Source organism: Manis javanica, chromosome 9, assembly GCF_040802235.1.
Source record: "Manis javanica isolate MJ-LG chromosome 9, MJ_LKY, whole genome shotgun sequence".
Lineage (NCBI taxonomy): Eukaryota > Metazoa > Chordata > Mammalia > Pholidota > Manidae > Manis > Manis javanica.
Window position 1 is genome coordinate 77,664,210 of NC_133164.1, and position 27,378 is coordinate 77,691,587.

General features: G+C 37.1%; 1 protein-coding gene across 3 annotated transcripts in view; it reads right to left on the reverse strand.

Moving 5' to 3' along the window:
* Nucleotides 1–27,378, reverse strand: part of ANKRD12 (ankyrin repeat domain 12) — a 182,188-nt gene that overhangs the window by 51,760 nt on the left and 103,050 nt on the right. For all 3 annotated transcript variants that reach the window (XM_037008382.2, XM_037008384.2, XM_037008380.2), the window contains one exon: nt 7,918–8,060. In XM_037008382.2, coding sequence (XP_036864277.2) covers nt 7,918–8,060 — 143 coding nt within the window. The remainder of the gene's footprint in view (nt 1–7,917; nt 8,061–27,378) is intronic.

Below are 27,378 nucleotides of genomic sequence, written 5' to 3' on the forward strand. Positions count from 1 at the left end.
TCATTTGGTACTTGTTTCTCTCCACCTGGCTTATTTCACTGAGCATAATATCCTCTAGCTCCATAAATGTTGTTGCAAACGGTAGGATTTGTCTTCCTCTTATGGCTGAATAATATTCCATTGTGTATATGTACCACATCTTCTTTATCCATTCATCTACTGATGGACACTTAGGTTGGTTACATTTCTTAGCTATTGTAAATAGTGCTGTGATAAACATAGGGGTGCATCTGTCTTTTTCAAACTGGACTGCTGCATTCTTAGGGTAAATTCCTAGAAGTGGAATTCCTGGGTCAAACAGTATTTCTATTTTGAGCATTTTGAGGAATCTCCATACTACTTTCCACAATGGTTGAACTAATTTACATTCCCACCAGCAGTGTAGGAGGGTTCCCCTTTCTCTGCAATCTTGCCAACATTAGTTCTTGTTTGTCTTTTGGATGGCGGCTATGCTTACTGGTGTGAGGTGATACCTCATTGTGGTTTTAATTTGCATTTCTCTGATGATTAGCAATGTGGAGCATCTTTTCATGTGTCTGTTGGCCATCTGAATTTCTTCTTTAGAGAACTGTCTAGTCAGCTCCTCTACCCATTTTTTAATTGGATTATTTGCTTTTTGTTGAGGTGTGTGAGCTCTTTAAATATTTTGGATGTCAGCCCTTCATTGGTTCTGTCATTTATGAATATATTCATACTGTAATACCTTTTTGTTATATTGATGGTGTCCTTTGCTGTACAGAAGCTTTTCAGCATTTTGAGATTTTTTTTACATCAGAAAATACCTTTATCCTATCCTCATTTAATATTTAGTCTTGACAAAGAATAATTTTCATTCCAATTTTGAAGGTACTACACTACTCCATTATCATCTAGCTTCTAGAGTTGTTACTGAAAAGTCTGATGGCATTCTGATTATTTTACCTTTATATGTGACTTGCTTTTTCTCTCTGTAAGCTTGAGGACATTCTTTGCTTCCACTGTTCTTAAACGCCAGGATACTGTATCTTGGTCTTGGTCTTTTTATATCCATGGTGCTCAACGGCCCTTTCAATATGAAGACCCATGTTCCTTCAGTTCTGGGAAAATTTCTGGTTTTACTTTTTTGATAATGTCCTTTCTATGTTTTCAGTATTCTGTCTTCTAAGAACTCTTGTTAAGATAATAGATCTCTGAATTAATCATTTCCCCCCCCCTCATTTTGCTTCTTCCATCTTTGTTTCCTAGTTTCTGGTAAATTTCTTCCACTTTATCTTTAACCCTCAGTACTCACTTCTAATTTCCAAGAATTAAAAAAAAAATCCATTGGCTGCTCCTTGTTTAGTTAGCTCTTTTTTCATGGCTACCACCTTATCTCCTTGGGGAAATTAATGGGTTTTTTTTGGAAGTTCCATCTGGCATCACTCATTGTGACCTCCAACTTCCTACTTTTCTATTAGCTTGTTTTGGTCTTTGCCTTCTATAAAACAGATTTTTCTCAAATGACAGGTGATCACTATCTACATTTAAGAGTAAGGCACTAAAATACTGAAGGCTTTGTAGGTATGGATAGGACTTGCATGCTAGTGTGATATGACTGGGTCATTTCACTGGACTCCCCGTTCTTGGCTAGTTCAATTTCCTGTGGAGAAATCTTTCAATTCATGCTGACAACTATACACCTTACTGTCAGCATTCTGGCTGCTGAAAGGAGGCTGAGGTCTTGATTACATCAAACATGTTATGAAAAGCCTAACCTAAATAATCAGTTACTTTATAGATCATCGTCATATATAAGTAATTCTAAAAATGATTTAAAGTAACTTAAAGTTGTTTAAAACATATCAGGCAAGAAGTAAGAAGTAGGTAAAAATGGTGAGACAAGAAAATAAAGATCGGTATCTAAAATAGAATTAGGAGTAGTACTATTATAAAAAATGTTTATCACATACATATACATAATGGAATATTATTCAGCCCTAAAAAGAAAAGAATTCCTGCCATTTGCAATACCATAGATGGATTGAGAGGGTATTATACTCAGTGAAATAAATCAGGTGGAGAAAGACAAATATGATTTCACTTATTTGTGGAATATAAATACAAAGCAAAACAGAGTGAACAAAACAGCAATGAACTCACAGACACTAAGAAGGGACTGCTGGTCACCATGGGGGAGAGGTTGCAGTGGGTGGGTCAGGAGGGTAATGGGGATAAAGGGGCATGGAAATTCTCAATCATAAAGTAAGATGGTCATGGGGATAGTAGTACAGTGTGGAGAATATAGCCAATGATTCTGTAACATCCTCCTGTGTTGACAAATACTAGCTGTACTAGTGGGGGTGAGGATTTGATAATATGGACAACTGTTGAACCACTATGTTGTAAAACTGAAAGTAATATAATGCTGTATATCAATTAAAAAAGAAAAGAAAAAGAAAAATATGTATACCATTAAGTACTACATACACTTGCAAAAGGTAGACCAAAGAGCAGGTTCATAGCTTACTAAGAACTATGTTAACTATGTTAATTCTGTCTTACTCTAAATCATTTAGAACAGGCTATGGAACAGCTATTCTTCTGCTTCTCCCACCTTAGAAATGTTTTATGGATGGCTGAAGTTTCATGACCATAAATTAGTGGAAGAAAGGCAATTCTTTGGTAGAGACTCATAATAGAAGGTACAGATATATACAAATGAGGCTTTGCTGTTACTCATTTCCCTCCTCCTCCTTAGGCACAAGTAAAAGAACAAGGAGAAAATAGTCCTCAATAGCTCTGAATTGTGACTCCTACTATCCTAGGCACGTTGGTAGGAGGAAAAGAAAAGGTCTCTTGCAAACTGCATGCCAGGCTCCCTCTGGAAAGAGACTGGAAATACTGTTTAAGTCCCTGTAAGTATATGAGCTCAAAGGTCAGCTTTGGAAATATTCTGCAGCTATGTGCATATTTAGAGACTTGTATTCACAGAAACACATCTTACAAGGCACAATTCTTTAATATTACACTTAGAAACCAGGAAATCTTTATATATCATATTTGAAAGAAAAGTATTCACCTTTGATAAACTGTCAATAGTGTTTTAAAAGGGGCGGCAAGAAGTACAGTATTTAAAATACAACACCAGAAAATAAATCAGTTTCTGATAAATTCAGTGGAAAGGGAAATGAACCCTATATATTTTCAGGCCTTCTGGATCAAGTCTTTAGCATTCTGCCTATACTCAGTCTTATTCACTCATCCATCCATGTACCTCCACATGCATCCATTTGCAATATATTAAGTGCTTCATATGTCACTAACACAAAATAATACAAAAAATCTGTATATATGGTACTCACAGTACACTGCAGGAGACAGACAAATATGTCAGTAAAAAATGATGTACCAAGTGCTATCATATAGGTATATGCAATCTTGTCTGGTGGTAAGGACGGACCAGTTAGGAAAAATAACATTTATAAGGCTAAAATTTTCTTCAAAACTATAACTTGAGATCATGAAGAATACCTTACAGAAAAATGTAACTATGCAAAATAGCATTTTTGGTTTCTAAAATACTTGAGCATGTTTAAAATACAGCATTATAAAGGTAGCCCTTTAATCTTTTACAACTAACATTTCTATAACATTATAGATGTCAAGATGCATTTACATACAGTGTCTCTTTTTTTCTTCACAATGTCCACTTTAGAAAGGTATGTAACTTAAAGATGAGGAAATGGAGGTTCAAAGGAAAGAAGTAACTTGTTCACAATGACAAAGTTGGTAACCTTGCCAAGCCAAAATTGAATTCGTATCTTCTGCTCCAAATTCCATTTTTTCCTCAACTAAAGTAAAATGTCTTTTAAAAGACAGGCAACTTGACATTAAAATTTTTGTTGTGTGTCAAAAAGAAATGAGGGCAGAGAATGTTTGCTGTTAAAGAGAGAGAAAAAAAGGATTTTCCAGCAGAAAGGTATGAGATGATATCAAATCCAATCTCGCACAATCTAGCATATTACAAAGCATGCTCTATCTTATTCACTAGAGAGTAGAGACAGTGTATTGATTAACAACTCGTTCAGATTAATGAAGCATTATCTCATTTTTATTTTATAAAGACATTGACATTTTTTATCCCTGTTAGCTCCTTAATTTGGACTCATACTAATTTAGAGTATATGCCAGCAGTATCTTGGAAGAGCGGGACCTCTTGTGTCATTGCTTCTCTATACTCTGGGAGAGACTGAGGGTGTTAGAATATAATAGGTCATACAGCATTAACAAGAGACACTGGAAGGTTCTTCTCTTATTGTGATGAGTAAAAGAATAAATTCATACAAAGTATTTGAAACGCATCTTATTTCATAGCGAAAACACACAAATATTGCTATGAGAAGATTATACAATGTAGTCCACAAAATAACACAAAATAAATGATCATGAAGGACAAGTTATTCATAATATTTAGCTTCACACCCGTCACTATACTGTCATGTGAATGGTCAGTACATTTTTTACTGTAGAATCTAAAATCCATTATTGTCACCTGATTCTTCACATTAAGTTATTTGACTTTGAGAAAAATTCACTGGAGTCTATTGACTCAAAAAAGATAGACAAATGCAAGTACCTGAAAATGAAAAGGTACAAGAACCTCAGATAAAATATAATTTATGTGACATTACATCACTAAATCTTAGTATGAAAAATTTCAGTAATTCCAAATGTTTAGATTAATGGGCAATTTTATCTTCATTTACAATAAAGGTGTAAAAGAACTGTGTACACTTCCATGCAGATTATTGAAATATTCTTCAAAGAAAATGTTATTTATGGCAGAGAGCTTCAAACAGAGAAATTATAGGCTTCATGGAATGCAGAATATAGAAAGATATTAAATGTGATGGCAGTCAAGACAGAGTGTTCATCCAGTTTAAAGAGAAATGCTGCATATGTTGCCAGACTTGATAAAAGATATCCAAATATTTTGTAGATCCTTTACTTCTCCCACTATCACTAGTCTATTCAACAAAAAAAACAACGTATGAGGTAATTTTTTTTAAGGAAATTTCCTAATCTTACATCAACAGAGGGGTACTTGGGCTTGAGGTCACCATGAAAATAAACCTGTACCTAAATGTCTAGAGTTTGGGGTTCACACAGGCCAGGGTTTGACTCTTCCTGGAGAAACCTGTGTGAAAGGTTGATTGGATTTTCTGCTGGTATCAAAGCAAGGAGGGAGAGTGGTCATGGAAAGAGATCTGCATGTTTACTAGAAGCAGGGAAATGTTGTATGTTTCTATGCACCAACCTATACTGTGGATTGGAGCTGAGAGGCATCTGCAAATTGATCAACAGGAACAGGTAAGAGTATAATGCAGAAGCTTTAAGTGTATAGTGGATGTAGTGCATTGCTCAGATCCCCTCTTCTGGACCAAGATACACACTCCCCCAATTTCTGAGTATTGCTTGCTTACAACTTACAGCTGAGCTCCTCACCAGGCCCTGCCATGGCCAAAGGTAGTAGCTTCACTTAAGGGTTATGCCTCCTTGCTGTCAGCAGCTTGCATCTAATAACTGTGCCCCATGTGGGGGCACAAAGCCCTAGCCCTCTTACCTCAATTCAGAACACCTGGGAAGGGCATCCTAGTATCAAGAACTCCCTGTGAGCTTGACTGAGGCCTTTGTTGCAGCTGCTCCACAGTTCAGCTTCTCACTTTGTCTTATCCTGCTGCTGTCACATTGTTACAGGTATTGTTCCTAGAACATGTTGCTCCTCCTTTTGCCTCTGCAATCACCTGCAAATTTCTGTCTCAGAATCCTAAGGTACCCAACTACAGCAGATGCTATTGAGAGTGGTCCTAGAAGCAAACTCTAAAAACTAAAACAGGATTTTGCGGTTGTATTACATGTTGGCTGACCATGAGATGGAGTACTAACAGCCCTGGCATATGGTGGTCATGTAACTGATCAAACTTTGCAGGCCTTTGAGAGGTACCAGAGAAGTAATAATTAAAATGACTATAATTCCTTTCTCCAACCCTCACAGCCAGTTGAATACGCCTTCTCCATCTTTGGAGAAAAGAGGTTTATTCTCAAAATAAGAATAACTTTCTAGGTTTACGTACCAGCACAGTGGAGAACAGTTTTACAGTACTTAAATCAGGAGGATTAAATAAAAGTTTTCTCAGACAGAATGAGTTCATAGTTTCCCCTCACCACTGTCATATAAAAACTCTTCCCCTGCTTGGCTTCTAGAAGGCTGGAAAACAATCTTATGCCATCCAGACAGGACAGTAGGGTATTTCTGGAGAAACTACCTGTTCCAAGGGAAGAACCTACAAATATTAACATTTAGGAGACTTCAAACAAAACAGCATTCTTGTCCTGTAGACACTGTGCAGAGACGCCTACCAGTCAACAAGCTCTATACATCACACATCTTATCAAGCAGGGTTTTTGGATCTTCATTTAAATATGAAGAAGATCTCTAACTTGAAAAATATATCCAATAGAGCAATAACATGAAGAATCTTGGGGAAATCTATGACCATACAGGAAGCAGACCAAATCATTTAATTAATATCCTCAGAGAGTTAAAATGGACACCCAGAAACAGGAAATCTCATGGAAAGACTGTGAGAATTCCACATGGAATTAATGGTAGGGATAGGCCATGATAGCATCTATGCTACAGATTTAAAGAGTCCTGGTTAGAGAAGGTATCTTGTATATAAGGATATGCAAAATCCCAGAGGGGTTCTCAAAAATAGTGAACTGACCAATGTGTTTGGCCTTAATTAGAGGCATTTTTAGAGTTATGTCAAAGACAGTAGGGAAGAATAAGAACAGATGTATGGAAAACTAAATAACAAAGAACAAGACAATCTATTAACCCAGGCAATAAAAATTTAAAAAGTCCAAAATACAATTACAAAATGTGAGTTTCTGAGCAGCAATCATTTAAAAAAATTCTTTGCAGGAGGTCAATAAATAATGACTAAAAATTAAAAAGCAAAACAAACAGTTTTCATCTTATTACAGAGGTAAGTACTAGAATAAATACCTACAACAGTTAATTTTGGCGAAAGGTACTGGGAAGTGAGCAGAGATGTGAGGGAATCTGCAGTTATCTTTATAACCTGAACAGTACTTTTCAACTTTCTAAACCTTGTGCAATTATTCTTTGATAAAAATAATAAGTAAAAAAAAAATTTTTTTTTGAAAAACAAAATCCCACTTCAGAACTACTACTAATAGTGCTGATATGCTTTTGCTTGTGAATAGGTTACAGTGGAATTAAGCATTAAACATACTTGAACATGAGCTTCATTACAACAAAGACTGATTTACCTTTGATATCAAATGCCAGACACTGAAAATGCAAATAGCATTTAAAACCTAGCATGGTTTGTAGTATTACATCAAAACAAATTAAACATGAAGATGCCATTAATTTGTAAGCAAACATAATCATGTTTGATTATATTTTTATTATTATACACTTAACGGCATCTGAACATATTAAGTATACTAATAAAAATATATTCAATATATAAATCAATTATAAATGTTAAATAATATCAGCTAAAATGCAGGAATAGATGTTATATGTAGAATGATCATTAAATATTAACAAGTCAAACAAAAAAAGACAGCATGACACTGTAAAACTTTTATTCTACACTACACCCAGTTATCTGACAACAGAATGGCCTTGAAATGTTTGCCAACCTGTTTAATTATCAAATAAAACAGATTTTATTCAAAGATAATGCTAAATCTGACTATAATAGGAATTAGCAGTTAGTAAGTAAAAAAAAGGGAAAATAAAATATTAATGAGCTGATCAGGCTACGAATGAAATATGACACAAGATGGTATGGCTAAAATGTGAAATGGGTTCAGTTTATTTTGAAAATGTATATTACTGATTTTTTTTATCATACTTACATCTCTGTGCCCACTACTAGCAGAATCATGGAGTGGAGTGTCATCATCTAATCCTTGTGTGTTAACATCTGCTCCAGCTGCTATAAGTATCTTAGCAACATCATAATATCCAACATTGCAAGCTTCATGCAGTGGTGTCCAACCTAAAGTTGAAATATTAATTTAACATATAATTAACTTGTATTAATAGAATATATGTTTTTTATATACACAGCTATTTGTGACATATTGTTTACACATATACATAGCACAGAAGGAAAAAGGAGTGACAAACAAGCTGCTGGAAGTATGTATCTAAAAACACCACTGATTTTACTGAAGTTTCATTCATGGTAGGATTATTTCCATTGGAGCTAAATTACTTGACTGAACTACTAACAATTTAAGCTTATCCAATAAATATAAACTTGCTTTAATTTATAATAATCATTTGACAATGGAAAAAGAAGGGAAAATATTAATAAGCTCATTAGGGTCTTACAGTAAGCAAAACCCCTATGTTTTAAGGGCTTTCATCTGGTGATATAATCTTTGACAGACTTAACATTTACTTTAACTGAAATAAATTTATCATTTTAGTCACTTGTGCAATAAAAGTTACATGTTCAAGAGAGAAAAATTCTACCACCCAGGTATAATAATTTAGAAAATCTTGTATAAATCCTACTAACTTCCCTCCCTCTCATATTTATAATTAAAAATAAACTGAGGAGTTATTTAACCTGCTTCTTCTGCTACAGTGAAAATAATTCCCCATGACATTATATTTTCTACAGCATAGTATTACACTGAATTAACCATAATTTATTTAAACAAGCTCCTAAAATGGGGAATTTAGATTATTTGTAATTTTTAAGTATGAGAAATAGTGTTGCAATACATTTTCTTAAAACTAAATCTTAATGCACTATAACTAAATGTTTAAGATAACTTCTAAAATTCCTGAGGTGGAATTACTATATAAAATACATTGTTTTGATTTCGTATAGTATCTATCAGACACTATCTAGAAAGGATGCTGTACATTTTAAGTCTCATTCTTTAAAGCAGATCCTGTGTATAACCCTTTTTGCTACTCACACCAAATAGAGAAACAAATTCCAGGTGTATTCTAACTAGGCTACATCTAAAAGCAAAACGAAATCAAAATCTGGAAAATGCAAAATATAGAGAGGTATAGTTTTATGACAGGGGGAGAGAAAACCTTCTTAAATAAAATATCAAAGAACCCATAAATGAAAATATTAACTGATATGATTAAATAAAAATTTTAAATCTCAGTACAATAAACAACACTAATGAAAATTCAAATACAGTCACTGAGTAAAAACCTGTATGTATCTGATAGAAAATTAAAATCTACACCAAATGAAAGGCTCTTATGTATTAATTATACTGTCAAATTATAAGAAAAATAGGTAAAGTACTGGATCTAGCAATTCACAGAAACATGTAAGTTTATAACATTCACAAAAAGAAATATTCACTGTCAATGCTGACTAAGAATATCCAAACTACAATCAGATCTTTCTCTCATTTGTTAGAATGTTATTAATCAAACCGATAATATCCAGTTTTAGTAAACATGTGAAGAAAAGGGCTCCATGATATACTCTTGATGGTAGTGTGAATTGATTAAAAATATTTTTTGGATGGCCATTTACCTGTATTAAAAATTTTTAAATAGTCATCCCCTTTGATTTAACAGTTTCTAGTCTACTGAAATCCTGTAACTATACACAAAAATATTTCTAAAAAAGTGTTCACTAAAGTATTACCCATGAATCTATACAATATTATGCAGTTATAGAAATGAATAAAGTATAACTACCTATATATACTGACAGAAATGTTTGTAAGACATTAAAAAAATGGTAGGTTGTAGAACTATAGATAAAGACGGAGTGATTTGATTTTTTTTTTAAAAAGGCTATATATATAAGTAAATGTTCATTGTGTATGTATGATAATAAAAATGCATGGAAAGGATAACCTCAAACTTGTTAACAACAATTCTGTGGAAAAGAAAGAAACTGGAATGGGATTGGGAAAAAGACAGTGGAATAGGAAAGCAAGGTGGAAACTTCCTTCTACATACACATCAAGGAAGCAACTATAGCAAATACAACTAATCCTGAAAATGACTTGAAGACTGCAGAACAGACCATATCATATACACTGATGATGAAGGAAAGGCCACACAGATAAGGGTTAAGTGGCAGAGCCACAGTTGATCAGGGTGCAAGCTCTTCCCTCATCCTAGCCCACAAGTGGGAGGAAAAGGAATGGAGCAGGGAGGAGATGCACCCAGGAATCCTGCACACTTGGATCTGGAGATCTGCTCTGGGAACATGAGTCCACATTGCATTGGGCTTTCGTGATAAATGGGGCTAAAAACCAGGAAGAGTTGGAGCTGAGAAGCTGAGACCCCTCTTACTTGTGGAGGACAGGCATGCCCTGCCAGTCCCACTGAGACCCAAGACAAAGGCAAAAGTTTTAAAGATTTACTAGCAGCAGGAAGATTGGCCACAAGGGTGGGGGATGTAGGGAGGTCTCTCTGGAGAAGAAAGGACAGGTAGATGTTGCTTCCCCAGCCCTCCCTCAGGCCAACTGGTTGGGTGCTAGTGGGAGCCAGCCCCAAATATGCCCCTTGCTGGCAGCTCACCTTGCAGTGCTCTCACCTGTGCAGCCTCCACACCCAACCCTCCCAGAAGGATCCCAGCAGAAGTGCAGTTGCTAGGCTCACAACGAGCCCACTGAGGTGAGCTGTCATTCACTGCTGATGGAGATCAGCGACTGCCTACAGACAAGCAGAAAGGTGGCCCAGCCCATAGCTCAGCAACAGCAACTGAGGCTCCACTACAGAAGATAACCAGGCACGGGTGAGCAAAGAGTCTTTGGCTCTAATACAAAGGAAGAGACACAGAAACCCAGACAAAAGGAGAAGGCAGAGAAATATGTTCCAAACAGAAGAAAAGGATAAGACACAAGAAAAAGGGCTAAATGAAATGGAGATTCCCAATCTTCTTGATAAAGATTTAAAAGAGCCACAAAGATGTTCACTGAACAGGGAAAAAATATTGATGATCTCAGAGAGAACCTCAACAAAAAGATAGAAAGTGCGAAAAAGAGCCACTCATAGCTGAAGAACACAGTAACAGAAATGAAAAATACAACGGAAGGAATGAATAATAGATTGCTGCAAGTAAAGGAGACAGTCAATGAGATGGAAATTAGAGAACATGAACACAATGAAGCTGAGAAACAGTGCAAAAAAACAATCTGTAAACATGAGAGGATCTGACAACTACAAAGAAAAAATATTTGAATAATAGGGGTATCAGAAGAACAAAGAGACAAGGGGTAGAAAATCTTTTTGAAGAAATAATTCCTAAAAACTTTCCCTATCTAGGTAAAGAAACAGATACCCAGGTACTGGAAACAAAGAGAGCCCCTAATAAAAGAAATCCCAAGAAGATGACACCAAGACATATAGTAATTTAAATAGCAAAGATTAAAGATAAAGAAAGTATTAAAAGCAACAAGAGAGAGGCAGACAGCTACGTATAAGGGAAATCCCATAAGGCTATCAGCAGATTTCTCAGCAAAAACTTTACAGGTCGGAATGGAATGGCATGAAATATTTAATGTACTGAAAAAGAACCTACAACCAAGAGTCTTCTACTGAGCAAGGTTATCACTGAGTATTGAAAGAGCAATTAAAAGTTTCCCTGATAAGTTAAAAGAATTCACCACCACTAAACTGGCCTAATGGGGTATGTCAAAGGGACTTCTGTAGACAGAAATCTTCACAGGCCTAAATATTTTTCATTAGTGAAAATAAACCCACAAGAAGTTTACTGCAGCACTACTTACAATAGCAAAGATATGGAAGCAACCTAAGTGTCAATCAGTAAATGAACAGATAAAGAAGATGTGGAACATGTACACAATGGAATACTATTTAGCCATAAGAAGAAAACAAACACTACTATTTGCAAACAACATGGATGGAGCTAGAGGGTATTATGCTGATTGACATAAGCCAGGCAGAGAAAGACAACTACCAAATAATTTTGCTCATTTGTTGAGTGTAACAACAAAGCAAAACTGAAGGAACAAAACAGCAGTGGACTCACAGACTCCAAGAAGGGACTAGTGGTTACCAAAGGGCAGAGGTCAGGGAGGGTGGGAGGAGAGGGAGGGAGAAGGGGATTGAGGGACATTATGATTAATACACATGGTGTGTGGAGGGTCATAGGGAAGACAGTGTAGCACAGAGAAGACAAGCAGTGACTCTGTGGCATCTTACTATACTGATGGACAGTGACTTCAATAGGGTATGGGGGGGATGTGATAATATGGGTGAATGCAGTAACCACAATATTTATCATGTGAAACCTTCATAAAAGGGTGTATCAATGATAACTTAATTAAAAAAAAAAAAGAAAACCCACAGGATAGGTAGGAGATCAACTGTTTACTGAGCAGTATGAAGTGAAAAACGAAAGGTAATAAAATCAACTATACACAAATATCAGTGAAGGAGTACATAAAAATGCAGATTATGACATCTAATAAAATAAGTGTAGAGGATGGAGAAGAATGCAAACGAATTACTTTTACATTGTGTTCAAAACAGAGCAACCATCAACTTTAGACTGTTACATAGTTAGAAAACTATAAACTTTAAGGTAAACACAAACATAAACACTGTAATAGATACACAAAACATTTAAGAAAAGAAATATAATCACACCATTAAGGAAAACCATCAAGTAACATAAGCAGAGCATGAGGAAGAAAGGAACACAGAGAACTACAAAAGGAAACATAAAACAATTAATAAAATCACAGCAAGTACATACTTATCAATAACTACCTTAAATGTAAATGGCCTGAATGGACCAATCAAAAGATATAGGGCGCTGTCACTATTTGCAGATGACATAATATTGTTCATAAAAATCCCTAAAGACTCCATGCCAAAACTACTAGAAAAAATATCTGAATTCAGCAAAGTTGCAGGATACAAAATTAATACACAGAAATCTGTTGCTTTCCTATACACTAACAATGAACTAGCAGAAAGAGAAATCAGGAACACAATTCTATTCACAATTGCATCAAAAAGAATAAAATACCTAGGAATAAACCTAACCAAGGAAGTGAAAGACCTATACCCTGAAAACTACATGATACTCTTAAGAGATATTAAAGGGGACACTAACAAATGGAAACTCATCCCATGTTCTTGGCTAGGAAAAATTAATATTGTCAAAATGGTCATCCTGCCTAAAGCAATCTACAGATTCAATGCATTCCCTATCAAAATACCAAAAGCATTCTTCAATGAACTGGAACAAACAGTTTTAAAATTCGTATGGAACCACAAAAGACCCCAAATAGCCAAAGCAATCCTGAGAAGGAAGAACAAAGCAGGGGGAATCTCGCTCCCCAACATCAAGTTCTACTACAAAGCCACAGTAATTAAGAAAATTTGGTGTTGCACAAGAATAGACCCACAGACCAGTGGAACAGAACAGAGAGTCCAGATATTAACCCAAACATATTTGGTCAATTAATACAAGATAAAGGAGCCATGGACATGCAATGGGGAAATGATAGCCTCTTCAACAGCTGATGTTGGCAAAACTGGACAGCTACATGTAAGAGAATGAAACCGGATCATTGTCTAACCCCATACACAAAAGTAAATTCAAAATGGATCAAAGACCTGAATGTAAGTCATGAAACCATAAATCTCCAGAAAAAAACATAGGCAAAAATCTCTTGGACATAAACGTGACTGACTTCCTCAAGAACATATTTCCCCGGGCAAGGGAAACAAAAGCAAAAATGAACAAGTGGGACTATATCAAGCTGAAAAGCTTCTGTACAGCAAAGGACACCACGAATAGAACAAAAGGCATCCTACAGTATGGGAGAATATATTCATAAATGACAGAACCAATAAACGGTTGACATCCAAAATATATCCACCTCAACAAACAGAAAGCAAATAATTCAATTAAAAAATGGTCAGAGGAGCTGAACACACAGTTTTCCAAAGAAGAAATTCAGATGATCAACAGACACATGAAAAGATGCTCCACATCAGTAGTCATCAGAGAAATGCAAATTAAAACCACAATGAGATATCACCTCACACCAGTAAGGATCGCCACCATCCAAAAGACAAACAACAACAAATGTTGGTGAGGTTGTGGAGAAAGCGGAACCCTCCTACACTGCTGGTGGGAATCTAAAGTAGTTCAACCATTGTGGAAAGCAGTATGGAAGTTCCTCAAAAAACCCAAAATAGAAATACCATTTGACCCAGGAATCCCACTCCCAGGAATTTACCCTAAGAATGCAGCAGCCCAGAAAAAGACATAGGCGCCCTTGTTTATCACAGCACTATTTATAATAGCCAAGAAATGGAAGCAGCCTACGTGTCCATCAGTAGATGAATGGATAAAGAAGATGTGGTACATATACACAAATGGAATATTATTTAGCCATAAGAAGAAAACAAATCCTACCATTTGCAACAACATGGATGGAGTTAGAGAGTATTATGCTCAGTGAAATAAGCCAGGCAGAGAAAGACAAGTACCAAATGATTTCACTCATACATGGAGTATAAGAACAAAGAAAAAAACTGAAGGAAAAACACAGCAGCAGACTCACAGAACCCAAGAATGGACTAACAGTTACCAAAGGGAAAGGGACTGGGGAAGATGGGTGGGAAGGGAGGGATAATAGGGAGGGAAGAAAGGGTGCATTATGATTGGCATGTATAATGTTGCAGGGGCCCACAGGAACAGCTGTACAACACAGAGAAGACAAGTGGTGATTTTACAACATCTTACTACAGTGATGGACAGTTACTGTAATGGGGTACGTGGGGGAGACTTGGTGATGGAGGGAGTCTAGTAAACAATGTTCCTCATATAATTGTAGATTAATGATACCAAGAAAAAGAAAGAAGATACAGGGTGGCAGAATGGATAAAGAAACAAGATCTAGGATTAAAGATGGTGGTGTGAGAGGTAAGATAGAGGCTTCCCCCTAAAACCGCATATAATACAAAAATATAATTAATATAACTAATCCTGAAAAAGCAACAGGAAAGGTGGCTGTGCCAGACTGCATACACCTGGAGAAAAGAACAGAGCTCATGGAACAGGATAACATACCAAAGCCAAGACTCAGCGGGACCCAAGCCCTTCCCCGACCTCAGCTCACTGGTAGAGGAAGAGAAACAGAGAGGGGAGGGGGTGGAAGCCTGGGACTTCTGAACACCTAGCTCTGAAGATCTGCTCTGGGAGAACAAACCTACAGTGCATGGTGTTTGGTGATTAGAGGGGTTGGAAAGCTAAGATAGGCAGAATACCTGGAGAGACTGAGATTGCAGCCGCTTGTGGAAAACAGGGATCTATATCCAGCTGCTCTGGGACAAAAGAAAGGCAGGCAGTCTGACAGACTTCCTAACAGTGAGAGGGCTTCTAAAGGGGTAAGGAATGCACAAAGCTTAGTGCTCAGGAGAAAGAAAAGGTAGACAAAATTGTCTGGGTGCACTCTGCCCAGCAGGTTGGTAACTTTTGTGATCTTCAGGCGCTCCAGCCCCCTGGCTGGGTACCAGTTCCAGGGCACCTTCTGTGATATGCAACCTGCTGTGCCTTCCTCGTGGCCAGCTTGCACCTGGCTTCCAAACCAGAAAACCCTCCCCTGGCGACAGGCAAGCCAGAGGGAAGCCTAGCATACAGTAGCAACAAATGCAAAGCATAGAGGCTTATATACCTGTGTGCTCAGCCAACTGGTTTTGGAAGTGAAGACAGACATAGCAGCCGGGAACCAAGAAACAGTTCTTTCCAAGCCCTAGGCAGCAACACCGCTCCCCTGCCACCCCTGGTACTGCTCCAAGGGCTGAGCAGCTCCAGAGAGTAGAGCTTCTGGGCACTAGAGGGCTCCACATACAAATATGAAACGTCAAAGGAACCTGGTTCAAAGCAAAATTCTACAGAGACCAAAAAAAGAGACAAATGAAACTTATTTCATAAATTTTCCTGAAAGAGATTTCAAAATAAAAATCATAAACATGCTCATAGAGGTGTAGAAAAATATTCAAGAACTCAGGAATGAATTCTGGTTGGAGATCCAATCATTATGGAACACAGTATCAGATATGAAACATACAATGGAAGGTTTTATTTTATTTTTTGTTTTTATTCTATTAACATTTATTTATTTATTTTTAATTTGGGTACCATTAATATACAATTACATGAGCAACACTGTGGTTACTAGATTCCCCCCATTATCAAGTCCTCACCATATGCTGCATTACAGTCACTGTCCATCAGTGAAGTGAGATGCTATAAAATCACTACCTGTCTTCTCTGTGCTATACTGTCTTCCCCGTGCCCCCCCCACTATATTATGTGTGTTAACCATAATGCCCCCTTTTCCCATTATCCCTCCCTTCCCACACATCCTCCCCAGTTTCTTTCCTTTTGGTAACTGTTAGTCCATTGTTGGGTTCTGTGAGTCTGCTGATGTTTTGTTCCTTCAGTTTTTTTGTTGCTGTTCTTAAACACCACAGATGAGTGAAATCATTTGATACTTGTCTCTCTCTGCCTGGCTTACTTCACAGAACATAATATCCTCTAGCTTGATCCATGTTATTGCAAATGGTAGGACCTGTTTTCTTCTTATGGCTGAATAATATTCCATTGTGTATATGTACCACACATTCTTTATCCATTCATCTACTGATGGACATTTAGGTTGCTTCTATTTCTTGGCTATTGTAAATAGCACTGCCATAAACATAGGGGTGCATCTGTCTTTTTGAAACTGGCCTGCTGTATTCTTAGAGTAAATTCCTAGGAGTGGAATTCCTGAGTCAAATGGTATTTCTACTTTGAAATTTTTGAGAAACCTCCATACTGCTTTCCACAAGTTGAATTAATTTACATTACCTCCATCAGATTAGGATGGTCCCACTTTCTCTACATCCTTGCCACCATTTGTTGTTGTTTGTCTTTTGGATAGTGGCCATCCTAACTGGTGGTATGTCATTGTGGTTTTAATTTGCAGTTCTCTGATGATTAGCAATGCGGAGCATCTATTCATGTGACTGTTGGCCATGTGAATTTCTTCTTTAGAGAAGTGTCTGTTCAGATCTTCTGACCATTTTTTAATTGGGTTATTTGCTTTTCTTTGTTCAGATGTGTAAGCTCTTTATATATTTTGGATGTCAATCCCTCATCAGGTATGTCATTTATGAATATATTCTCCCATTCGGTAGGATACCTTTTTGTTCTACTTACGGTCTCCTCTGCTGTACAGAAGTTTTTGGCTTGACATAGTCCCACTTGTTCAGTTTTACTTTTGTTTCCCTTGCCCAAGGAGATATGTTCATGAATAAGTTGTTCATCTTTATATTCAAGAGAGTTTTCCTATGTTTTCCTCTAAAGAGTTTTATACTTTCATGACTTACATTCAGGTCTTTGATGCATTTCGAGTTTACTTTTGTGTATGGGGATAGACAGTGATCCAGTTTCATTCTCTTACATGTAGCTGTCCAATTTTGCCAACAGCAGTTATTCAGGAGGCTGTCATTTCCCCATTGTATATCCATGACACCTTTATCATATGTTAATTAGCCATATATGTTTGGGTTAATATCTGGACTCTATTCTGTTCCACTGGTCAGTGGGTCTGTTTTTTGTCACTAACAAATTGTCTTGATTACTCTGGCTTTGTTTTAGAGCTTGAAGTCGGGAAGAGAGATCCCTCCTGCTTTCTTCTTACCTCTCATGACTGCTTTAGCTATTCGGGGTCTTTTGTGGTTCCATATGAATTTTAGAACTATTTGTGCCAGTTTGTTGAAGAAAATGGTATTTTGATAGGGATTGCATTGAATCTGTGGATTACTTTAAGCAGGATGGCCATTTTGACAATATTAATTCATCCTAACCAAAAGCATGGGATGAATTTCCATTTGTTAGTGTCCTCTTTAATTTCTCCTAAGAGTGTCTTGTACTTTTCAGGGTATAGATCTTTCACTTCCTTGGTTAGGTTTATTCCTAGGTATTTTATTCTTTTTGATGCAGTTATAAATAGAATTGGTTATCCTGATTTCTCATTCTGCTAGTTCATTGTTAGTGTATAGGAATGCCACAGATTTCTGTGTATTAATTTTGTATCCTGCAATTTGCTGAATTCAGGTATTAGTTCCAGTAGTTTTGGAGTGGAGTCTTTAGGGTTTTTTATGTACAATATCATCTCATCATCAAACAGTGAAAGACTGACTTCTTCCTTACCAATTTGGATGCCTTTTATTTCTTTGTGTTGTCTGATTGCCAAGGCTAGGACCTCCAATACTACATTGAATAAAAGGAGGGAGAGTAGGCATCCTTGTCTTGTTCCTGATCTTAGAGGAAAAGCTCTAAGCTTCTTGCTGTTAAGTATGATATTGGCTGTGGGTTTCTCATATATGGACTTTATTATGCTGAGGTACTTGCTTTCTGTACCCATTTTGTTCAGAGTTTTTATCATGAATGGATGTTAAATTTTGTCGAATGCTTTCTGAGCATCTATGGAAATGATTATGTGGTATTTGTCCTTTTTTATTGATGTGGTGGGTGATGTTGAGGGATTTTCTATGTTGTACCATCCTTGCATCCCTGGGATGAATCCTATTCATTATGGTGTATGATCCTCTTGATGTATTTTTGAATTTGGTTTGCTAATAGTTTGTTGAGTATTTCTGCATCTATGTTCATCAGGGATATTGGTCTGTACTTTTCTGTTTTTGTGGTGTTTTTGCCTGGTTTTGGTATTAGGGTGATGCTGGCTTCATACAATGAGTTTGGAAGTATTCCCTCCTCTTTTATTTTTTGGAAAACTTTAAGGAGAATGGGTATTATGTATTCTTTAAATGTTTGACAAAATTTAGTGGTGAATCCATCTGGTCTGGGAGCTTTGTTCTTGGGTAGTTTTTTGATTACCAATTCAATTTCACTGATGGTAATTGGTCTATTTAGATTTTGTGTTTCTTTCTGGGTCAGTCTTGGAAGGTTGTATTTTTCAACAAAGTTGCCCATTTCTTCTAGTTTATCCATTTTGTTAGCACATAGATTTTCACAGTATTCTGTAATATTTCTTTGTATTTCTGTGGTGTCCATTGTGATTTTTTTCCTTTCTCATTTCTGATTCTGTTTATGTGTGTAGATTCTCTTTTTTTTATTAATAAGTCTGCCTTGGGGTTTACCTATTTTGCTTATTTTCTCAAAAAACCAGCTCTAGGTTTCTTTAATTTTTTCTATTCTTTTATTCTTCTCAATATTATTTATTTCTTCTCTGATCTTTGGTATGTCCCCCCTTCTGCTGACATTGGGTCTCATTAGCTTTTCTTTTTCCAGTTTCAATAATTGTGATTTTGACTACTCATTTGGGATTGTTCTTCCTTCTTTAAATAGGCCTGGATAGCAATATACTTGCCTCTTAGAACTGCCTTCGCTGCATACCACAGAAGCTGGGCGTTGTGCTGTTGTTTTCATTTGTCTCCATATATTCCTTGATCTCTGTTTTAATTTGATCATTAATCCATTGATTATTTAGGAGCATGTTGTTATGCCTCCATGTGTTCATGAGCCTTTTTGTTTACGTTGTACACATTATTTCTAGTTTTATACCTTTGTGTTCTGAGAAGCTGGTTGGTAGAATTTCACTTTTTAATTTTCTGAGGCTCTTTTGTGGCCCAGTACGTGGTCTGTTCTGGAAAATGTACCATGTGCTCTTAAGAATATGTATCCTGTTGCTTACTGGTGTAGAATTCTGTGGATGTTTGTTAGTTCCATCTGTTCTAGGGTGTTGTTCAGAGCCTCTGTGTCCTTACTTATTTTAAGTCTAGTTGATCTGTCCTTTGGAGTGGGTGGTGGTTGAAGTCTCCTAAAATGAATGCATTGCATTTTATTTCCCGTTTTATTTCTGTTAGTATTTATTTCATATATATAGGTGCTACTGTGTTGGGTGCATAGATATTTATAATGGTTATATCAACTTGTTGGATTGGCCCCTTTATTATTATGTTATGTCCTTCTTTATCTCTTGTTACTTTGTTTTCAAGTCTGTTTTGTCTGATAGAAGTACTACAACACCTACTTTTTTCTCCTTGTTGTTTGCATGAAATATCTTTTTGCATCTCTTCACTTTCAGTCTGTGTATGTCTTTGGGTTTGAAGTGAATCTCTTGTCATCAGCATACAGATAGGCCTTGCCTTTTTATCCAGTCTATTACTCTTTGTCTTTTGATTGGTTAATTCAGTCCATTTGCATTTAGGGTGATTATTGGTAGATATTTACTTCTTGCCATTGTAGGCTTTGGATTCCTCGTTACCATAGGTTCAAGGGCAGCTCCTTTACTATCGAACCATCTAACTTAACTCACTTATTATGCTGTTATAAAAACAGCCTGATGATTCTCTATTTCTCTCTCTTATTCCTCCTCCTCCACTCTTTATATGCTAGGCGTTTTATTCTGTACTCTTTGTTTCCCATGAGTGATTTTGTGGAGTTGATTTTATTTTGCCTTTAGTTAGTATTTGGTTGGTCTACTTTCTTTGCTGTGTTTTTACTTCCTCTTTTGATAGCTATTTAGCCTTAGGCATACTCCCGTCTGGAGCAGTCCCTTTAAAATATATTGCAGAGATGGTTTGTGGGAGGTAAATTCCCTCAACTTTTGCTAATCTGGGAATCGTTTAATCCCTCCTTCAAATTTAAATGTTAATCTTGCTGGATATAGTATTCTTGGTTTGAGGTCCTTCCTTCTGTTTCATTGCATTGAATATATCATACCATTCTCTTCTGGCCTGTAAGGTTTCTGGTGAGAAGTCTGACAATAGCCTGAGGGGTTTTGCATTGTAGGTGATCTTTTTTCTCTCTCTGGCTGCTTTTAATACACTGTCCTTGTCTTTGATCTTTGCCTTTTTAATTATTATATGTCTTGGTGTTGTCCTCCTTGGGTCCGCTGTGTTGGGAGATCTGTGGACTTCCATGGTCTGAGAGACTATTTCCTTCCCCAGCTTGGAGAAGTTTTCAGCAATTATTTCTTCAAACACACTTTCTATCCCTTTTTTCTCTCTCTTCTTCTTCTGGTACCCCTATAATGTGAATATTTTTCTGTTTCAATTGGTCACACGGTTCTCTTAATATTCTTTCATTCCTAGAGATCCTTTTATCTCTTTGCCTCAGCTTCTCTGTATTCTTGTTCTCTGGTTTCTATTAATTAACGGTCTCTTCCACCTCATCCAGTCTACTCTTAAATATTTCCATTGTTTGTTTCATTTCTTTTATCTCCCATCTGAATTCATCCCTTAATTCTTGGGTATTTCTGTGTAGCTCCATCAGCATGGTTATGACTTTCATTTTGAATTTTCTAGGAAGATTGGTGATTTCAGTCTCACCAAGCCCTTTCTCTGGTGCTTGAGGGATTTTGGACTGAACAAGGTTCTTCTGCCTTTCATGGTGATGGGAATGATTGCTGGCAAGTAGCGCCTATGTCAGCTGGAAGAACAAAGTCCCTTTCTGGTTGGCGGTCGCCTTGCCTGTCGCCGCTGTTTGTGCCAGTCAACTGTGCTTACAGAGCAGCCTCTGGGTTATTCCCCTAAGCTGCCATGAACAGGGTGGCCCTCGGAACGGCCTAGGGCACTGGTGGGATTGCAGGTGAGTGGGGCATGTTCTACTGTGAGAACAAATCCCCTCTGTGCATCCTGGATTCTGCGCCAGTCTCCGCTAAATGTGCTGGTCAATGGCGCTCAGTAAGCAACCTCTGGGCCTGTCAGCTGTGCGCAGGTAGAAGCCTCTTGTGCTAAGCTGTGTGGTTGCTGTAGGTGGGGCTGATCCCCAGGTTTTCGGCAGCAATGGCGGGTCACCCAGTTTGCTTGCAGTGCCAGTTGGGGGGGAAGGAATGGCAGGCTGCTTATTGCCACAAGGGGCAATTGTCACCCAGGGGCTTAGGCACCTGGAGTTCCTTTAAGTTTCCAGCCTGCTGGGCTGAGTGGGCTAGGATGGTTTTGTCCACCTGTTAAATCCTTGTCCCTTTAAATCTAAAGCACCTGCTTTTCTTTTTTTCCCAGGGCAGCCGGCTGTGTGAATTTCTTCGCAGTTTAATCTTGGACCTTGCTTTTCCACTTGTCCAATATCCAGTGCACCATGCAATGTGTGTCTATGCTCCCAGGGTTATTTAGCAGCCCTGTGCTTCCACTCCCTACCCACTCTGATCCCCCTCCTCCCACCGGTGAGCTGGGGTAGGTGCTCGGGTCCTGCCAGGTTACAGCTTTGTATCCTACCCTTTTCTGTGAGATGTTGGGCTCTCGCAGACGTAGCTGATTTATGTACTGTATCTTCTGGTCACTCTTTCAGGAATAGTTGTATATGCTGCATCTTCAAAATATATATGGTTTTGGGAGGAGATTTCCACCACCCTACTCATGCCGCCATATTGAAAAAAAAAGCCCCAGTGAAGGTTTTCAAAGTAGGCTAGATACAGTGGAGGAGATGATAAAAGAAATAGAAATTAGAGAAGAGGAATACAAAAAAGCTGAAGCACAGAGAGAAAAAATAATCTCTAAGAATGAAAGAATATTGAGAGAACTGTGTGACCAAACGAAGCAGAACAACATTCATATTATAGGGGTACCAGAAGAGGAAGAGAGAGAAAAATGGATAGAAAGTATCTTTGAGTAGGCAATTACTGAAAAGTCCCCCAATCTGGGGAAGTAGGTAGTCTCTCAGGGGAGGTGCACAGAACTCCCAGCACAAGGTACCCAAAGAAGACAACACCAAGACATATCATATTTAAAATGGCAAAGATCAAGGATAAGAACAGAATATTAAAAGTAGCCATAGAGAGAAATAAGACCACATACAAAGGAAAGCCCATCAGGCTAACGGCAGACTTCTCAGCAGAAACCTTACAGGCCAGAAGGGAGTGGCATGATGTATTTAATGCAATGAAGCAGAAGGGCCTTGAACCAAGAATACTTTATCTGGCAAGATTATCATTTAAATTTGAAGGAGGGAATAAACAATTTCTAGATAAGCAAAAGCTAAGAGAATTTACCATAAACCATTGGTATAGTGTATTTTGATGGGACTACTATAAATGGAAGTGTTTCTAAGGTTTAGTAGCTGTCACCAGAGTTAATAAAACCACAGTCAAGAAAGTAGAATGGTTAAAATTGCTAAGAAAATGCAAAATTGGTTCAACTGCCCCCAGGGTGAGTTGAGGGATGGAGAGAGAGTGAAGAATATGATACCTATTGTGTGGGGAATGGAGCAGGATGAAAAAGGTGGAGAAAAAAAGAACCTATTGATCGTGTTTGTAATAGCATACTAAGGGACTTAAATTATACTCTTAGACAGTAAGGAAGTTAACCTTGAAGCTTGGTAACCACGAATGTAAAGTCTGCAATGGCAATAAGTATACACCTATCAATAATCATCCTAAATGTAAATCATCTGAATGCACCAAGCAAAAGACATAGAGTCACTGAATGTATAAAAAAACAAAACACATCTATATGCTGCCTACAAGAGACTCACTTTAAACCCAAAGACATACACAGACTAAAAGTGAAGGGATGGAAAAAGATATCTCATGCAACTAACAGGAAGAAAAAAGCAGGAGTTGCAGTACTTGGATCAGACAAAATAGACTTCAAAACAAACAAATAACGAGACCAAGAAGGATATTACATAATGATAAAGGGGTCACTCCAACAAGAGGATGTAACCATTATAAATATCTATGTCCCCAACACATGAGCACCTACATATGTGAAACAAATACTAACAGAATTAATGCAGCAAATAGAATGCAATGCATTCATTCTAGGAGACTTCTACACTCCACTCACTCCAAAGGACAGATCAGCCAGACAGAAAATAAGTAAGGACACAGTGGCACTGAACAACATATTAGAACAGATGGACCTAACAGACATATACAGAACTCTATACCCAAAAGCAGTAGGATACACATTCTTCTCAAGTGCACATGGAACATTTTCAAGAATAGATAATACACTAGGCCACAAAAAGAGCCTCAGTAATTTGAAAGACTGAAATTGTACCAACCAGCTTCTGAGATCAGGAAGGTATGAAAGTAGAAATAAATTACACAAAGAAAACAAAAAATACCAAAAACACATGAAAGCTTCACAACATGCTCTTAAATAATCGATCAATGACCAAATTAAAACAAAGATCAAGCAATATATGGAAACAAATGACAACAATAATTCAACACCACAAAAACTGTGGGACACAGCGAAGGCGGTGCTAAGAGAGAAGTATATTGCAATACAGGCCTACCTCAGGAAAGAAGAACAATCCCATATGAACAGTCTAAACTCACAAATAACAAAACTAGAAAAAGAACAAATGAGGCCCAATGTCAGCAGAAGGAGGGACATAATAACAATTAGAGCAGAAATAAATAAAATCAAGAATAATAAAAAAATAGAATCAATGAAAGCAAGAACTGGTTCTTCAAGACAATAAACAAAATAGATAAACCTGTAGGCAGACTTATCAAGGAAAAAAGAGTATCTACACAATCAGAATCAGAAATGAGATAGGAAAAATCACTATGGAAACCACAGAAATACAAAGAATTATTAGAGAATATTATGAAAAATTATATGCTAACAAACTGCATAACCTAGAAAAATGGACAATTTTGTAGAAAAATACAACCTTACAAGACTGACCCAGAAAGAAACTGAAAATCTGAACAGACCAATTACCAAGAACAAAACTGAATTGGTAATAAAAAAACTACCTAAGAACAAAACTCCTGAACAAGATTGCTTTACTGATGAATTTTATCAAAAACTTACTGAAGACCTAATACCCATCCTCCTTAAAGTTTTCCTAAAATTACAAGACTGAATACTTCCAAACTAATTCTATGAGGCCAGCATCACTCTAATACCAAAACCAGGCAAAGATACCACAAAAAAGAAAATTACAGACCAATATACCTGATGAACATACATGCAGAAATACTCAACAAAATATTAGCAATCCAAATTCAAAAACAGATAAAAAAGATCATCTACCATGATCAAGTAGGATTTATTCCAGGGATGCAAGGGTGGTACAATATTAGAAAAGCCATCAACATCATCCACCACATCTACAGAAAGAAGGACAAAAACCCATAGATGCCAGAAAAGCATTTGACAAAATACAACATCTATTCATGATAAAACTCAACAAAACTGGTATAGAGGGCAAGTACCTCAACATAATAAAAGCCATATATGACAAACCCACAGCCAACATATTTAACAGTGAGAAGCTGAAAGCCTTTCCTTTAAGATTGGGAACCAGGCAAGGATGTCCACTCCCTGCACTTTTATTCAACATAGTTCTGGAGGTCCTCGCCACACCAATTAGACAACACAAGAAATAAAGGTCATCCAGATTGATAAGGAAGAAGGTAAACTATCACTGTTTTTAGATGATATGATATTGTACATAAAAAACCCTGAAGAATACACTCCAAATCTACTAGAACTATATCTGAATTCATCAAAGTTGCAGGATACAAAATTAATACAGAGCAATCTCTTGCATTCCTATACACTAATGATGAACTAGCAGAAAGAATAATCAGAAAAACAATTCCATTCACAATTGCATCCAAAAGAATAAAATACCTAGGAATAAACCTAACCAAGGGAGTGAAACACGTATGCCCTGAGAACTACAGACACTCATGAGAGAAATTAAAGAAGATACCAATAAATGGAAACACATCCCATGTTCATTGATAGGAAGAACTAATATTGTTAAAATGCCATCCTGCCTAAAGCAATCTACAGATTCAATGCAATTCCTATGAAAATATCAACAGCATTCTTCAATGAACTAGAGCATATCATAAAATTCATATGGAACGACAGAATACCCTGAATAGCCAAAGCAATCCTGAAAAGGAAGAATAAAGTTGGGGGGATTATGCTCCCTACTTGAAGCTTTACTACAAAGACACAGTAATCAAGATAATTTGGTACTGGCACAAGAACAGAACAATAGACAAATGGAATAGACTAGAGAGTCCAGATATAAACTCAAGCATATATGGTCAATTAATATATGATAAAGGAGCCATGGACATACAATGGGGAAATGACAGCATCTTCAACAACTGGTGTTGGCAAAACAGGACAGCTACATGCAAGAGAATGAAACTGGATTATTGTTTAACCCATAGTGGTTTTACCAAAGTAAACTCAAAATGGACAAAAGACCTGAATGTAAGTCATGAAACCATAAAACTTTCAGAAGACAATATAGGCAAAAATCTCCTGAATGTAAACATGTGCAACTTCTTCCTGAATGCATCTCCTTGAGAAAGGGAAACAAAGGCAAAAATGAACACATGGGTCTCCATGAAACTAAAAGGCTTCTCTGTATGGCAAAGGACACCATCAAGAGAACAAAAGGCATTCTACAGTATGGGAGAATATATTTATAAACCACATATCTGATAAGGGGTTAACATCCAAAATAAAGAACTCACATGCCTCAACATACAAAAAGCAAATAACCCAATTAAAAAATGAGCAGAGGATATGAAGAGACAATTGTCCCAAGAAGAAATTCAGATGGCCAACAGGTACATGAAAAAGATGCTCCACATCTCTAATCATCAGGGAAATGCACATTAAAACCACAGTGAGATATCACCTCACACCCTCTAGGATGGCCAGCATAAAAAAGACTTAAGAACAACAAGTGCTGGTGAGAATGTGGAGAAAGGGGAACCCTCCTACACTGCTGGTGGGAATGTAAGCCTGTTCAACCACTGTGGCAAGCAATATGGAGGTTCCTCAAAAAACTAAGAATAGAAGTACCATTTGACCCAGGAATCCCACTTCTTGGAATTTACCCAAAGAATACAACTTCTCAGATTCAAGAAGACATATGCACCCCTATGTTAATTGCAGCACTATTTACAATAGCCAAGAAATGGAAGCAACCTAAGTGTCCATCAGTAGATGAATAGATTAAGAAGATGTGGTACATATACAGAATAGAATACTATTCAACCATAAGAAAGAAACAAATCATACTATTTGCAACAACATGGATGTAGCTGGAGGATATTATGTTGAGTAGTGAAATAAGCCATGCTAAGAAAGACAAGTGCAAAATGATTTCTCTCATTTGTGGAGTATAACAATGAAGCAAAACTGAAGGAACAAAATAGCAGCAGACTCACAGACTCCAAGAAGAGACCAGTGGTTACCAAAGGGGAGGCATGTGGGAGCGTGTGTTGGGAGAGAGGGAAAAGGGGATTGACAGATATTATGTTTAGTACATATGGTGTGGGGGTCATGGGCAAGACAGTGTAGCACAGAGAAGGCAAAGTGTG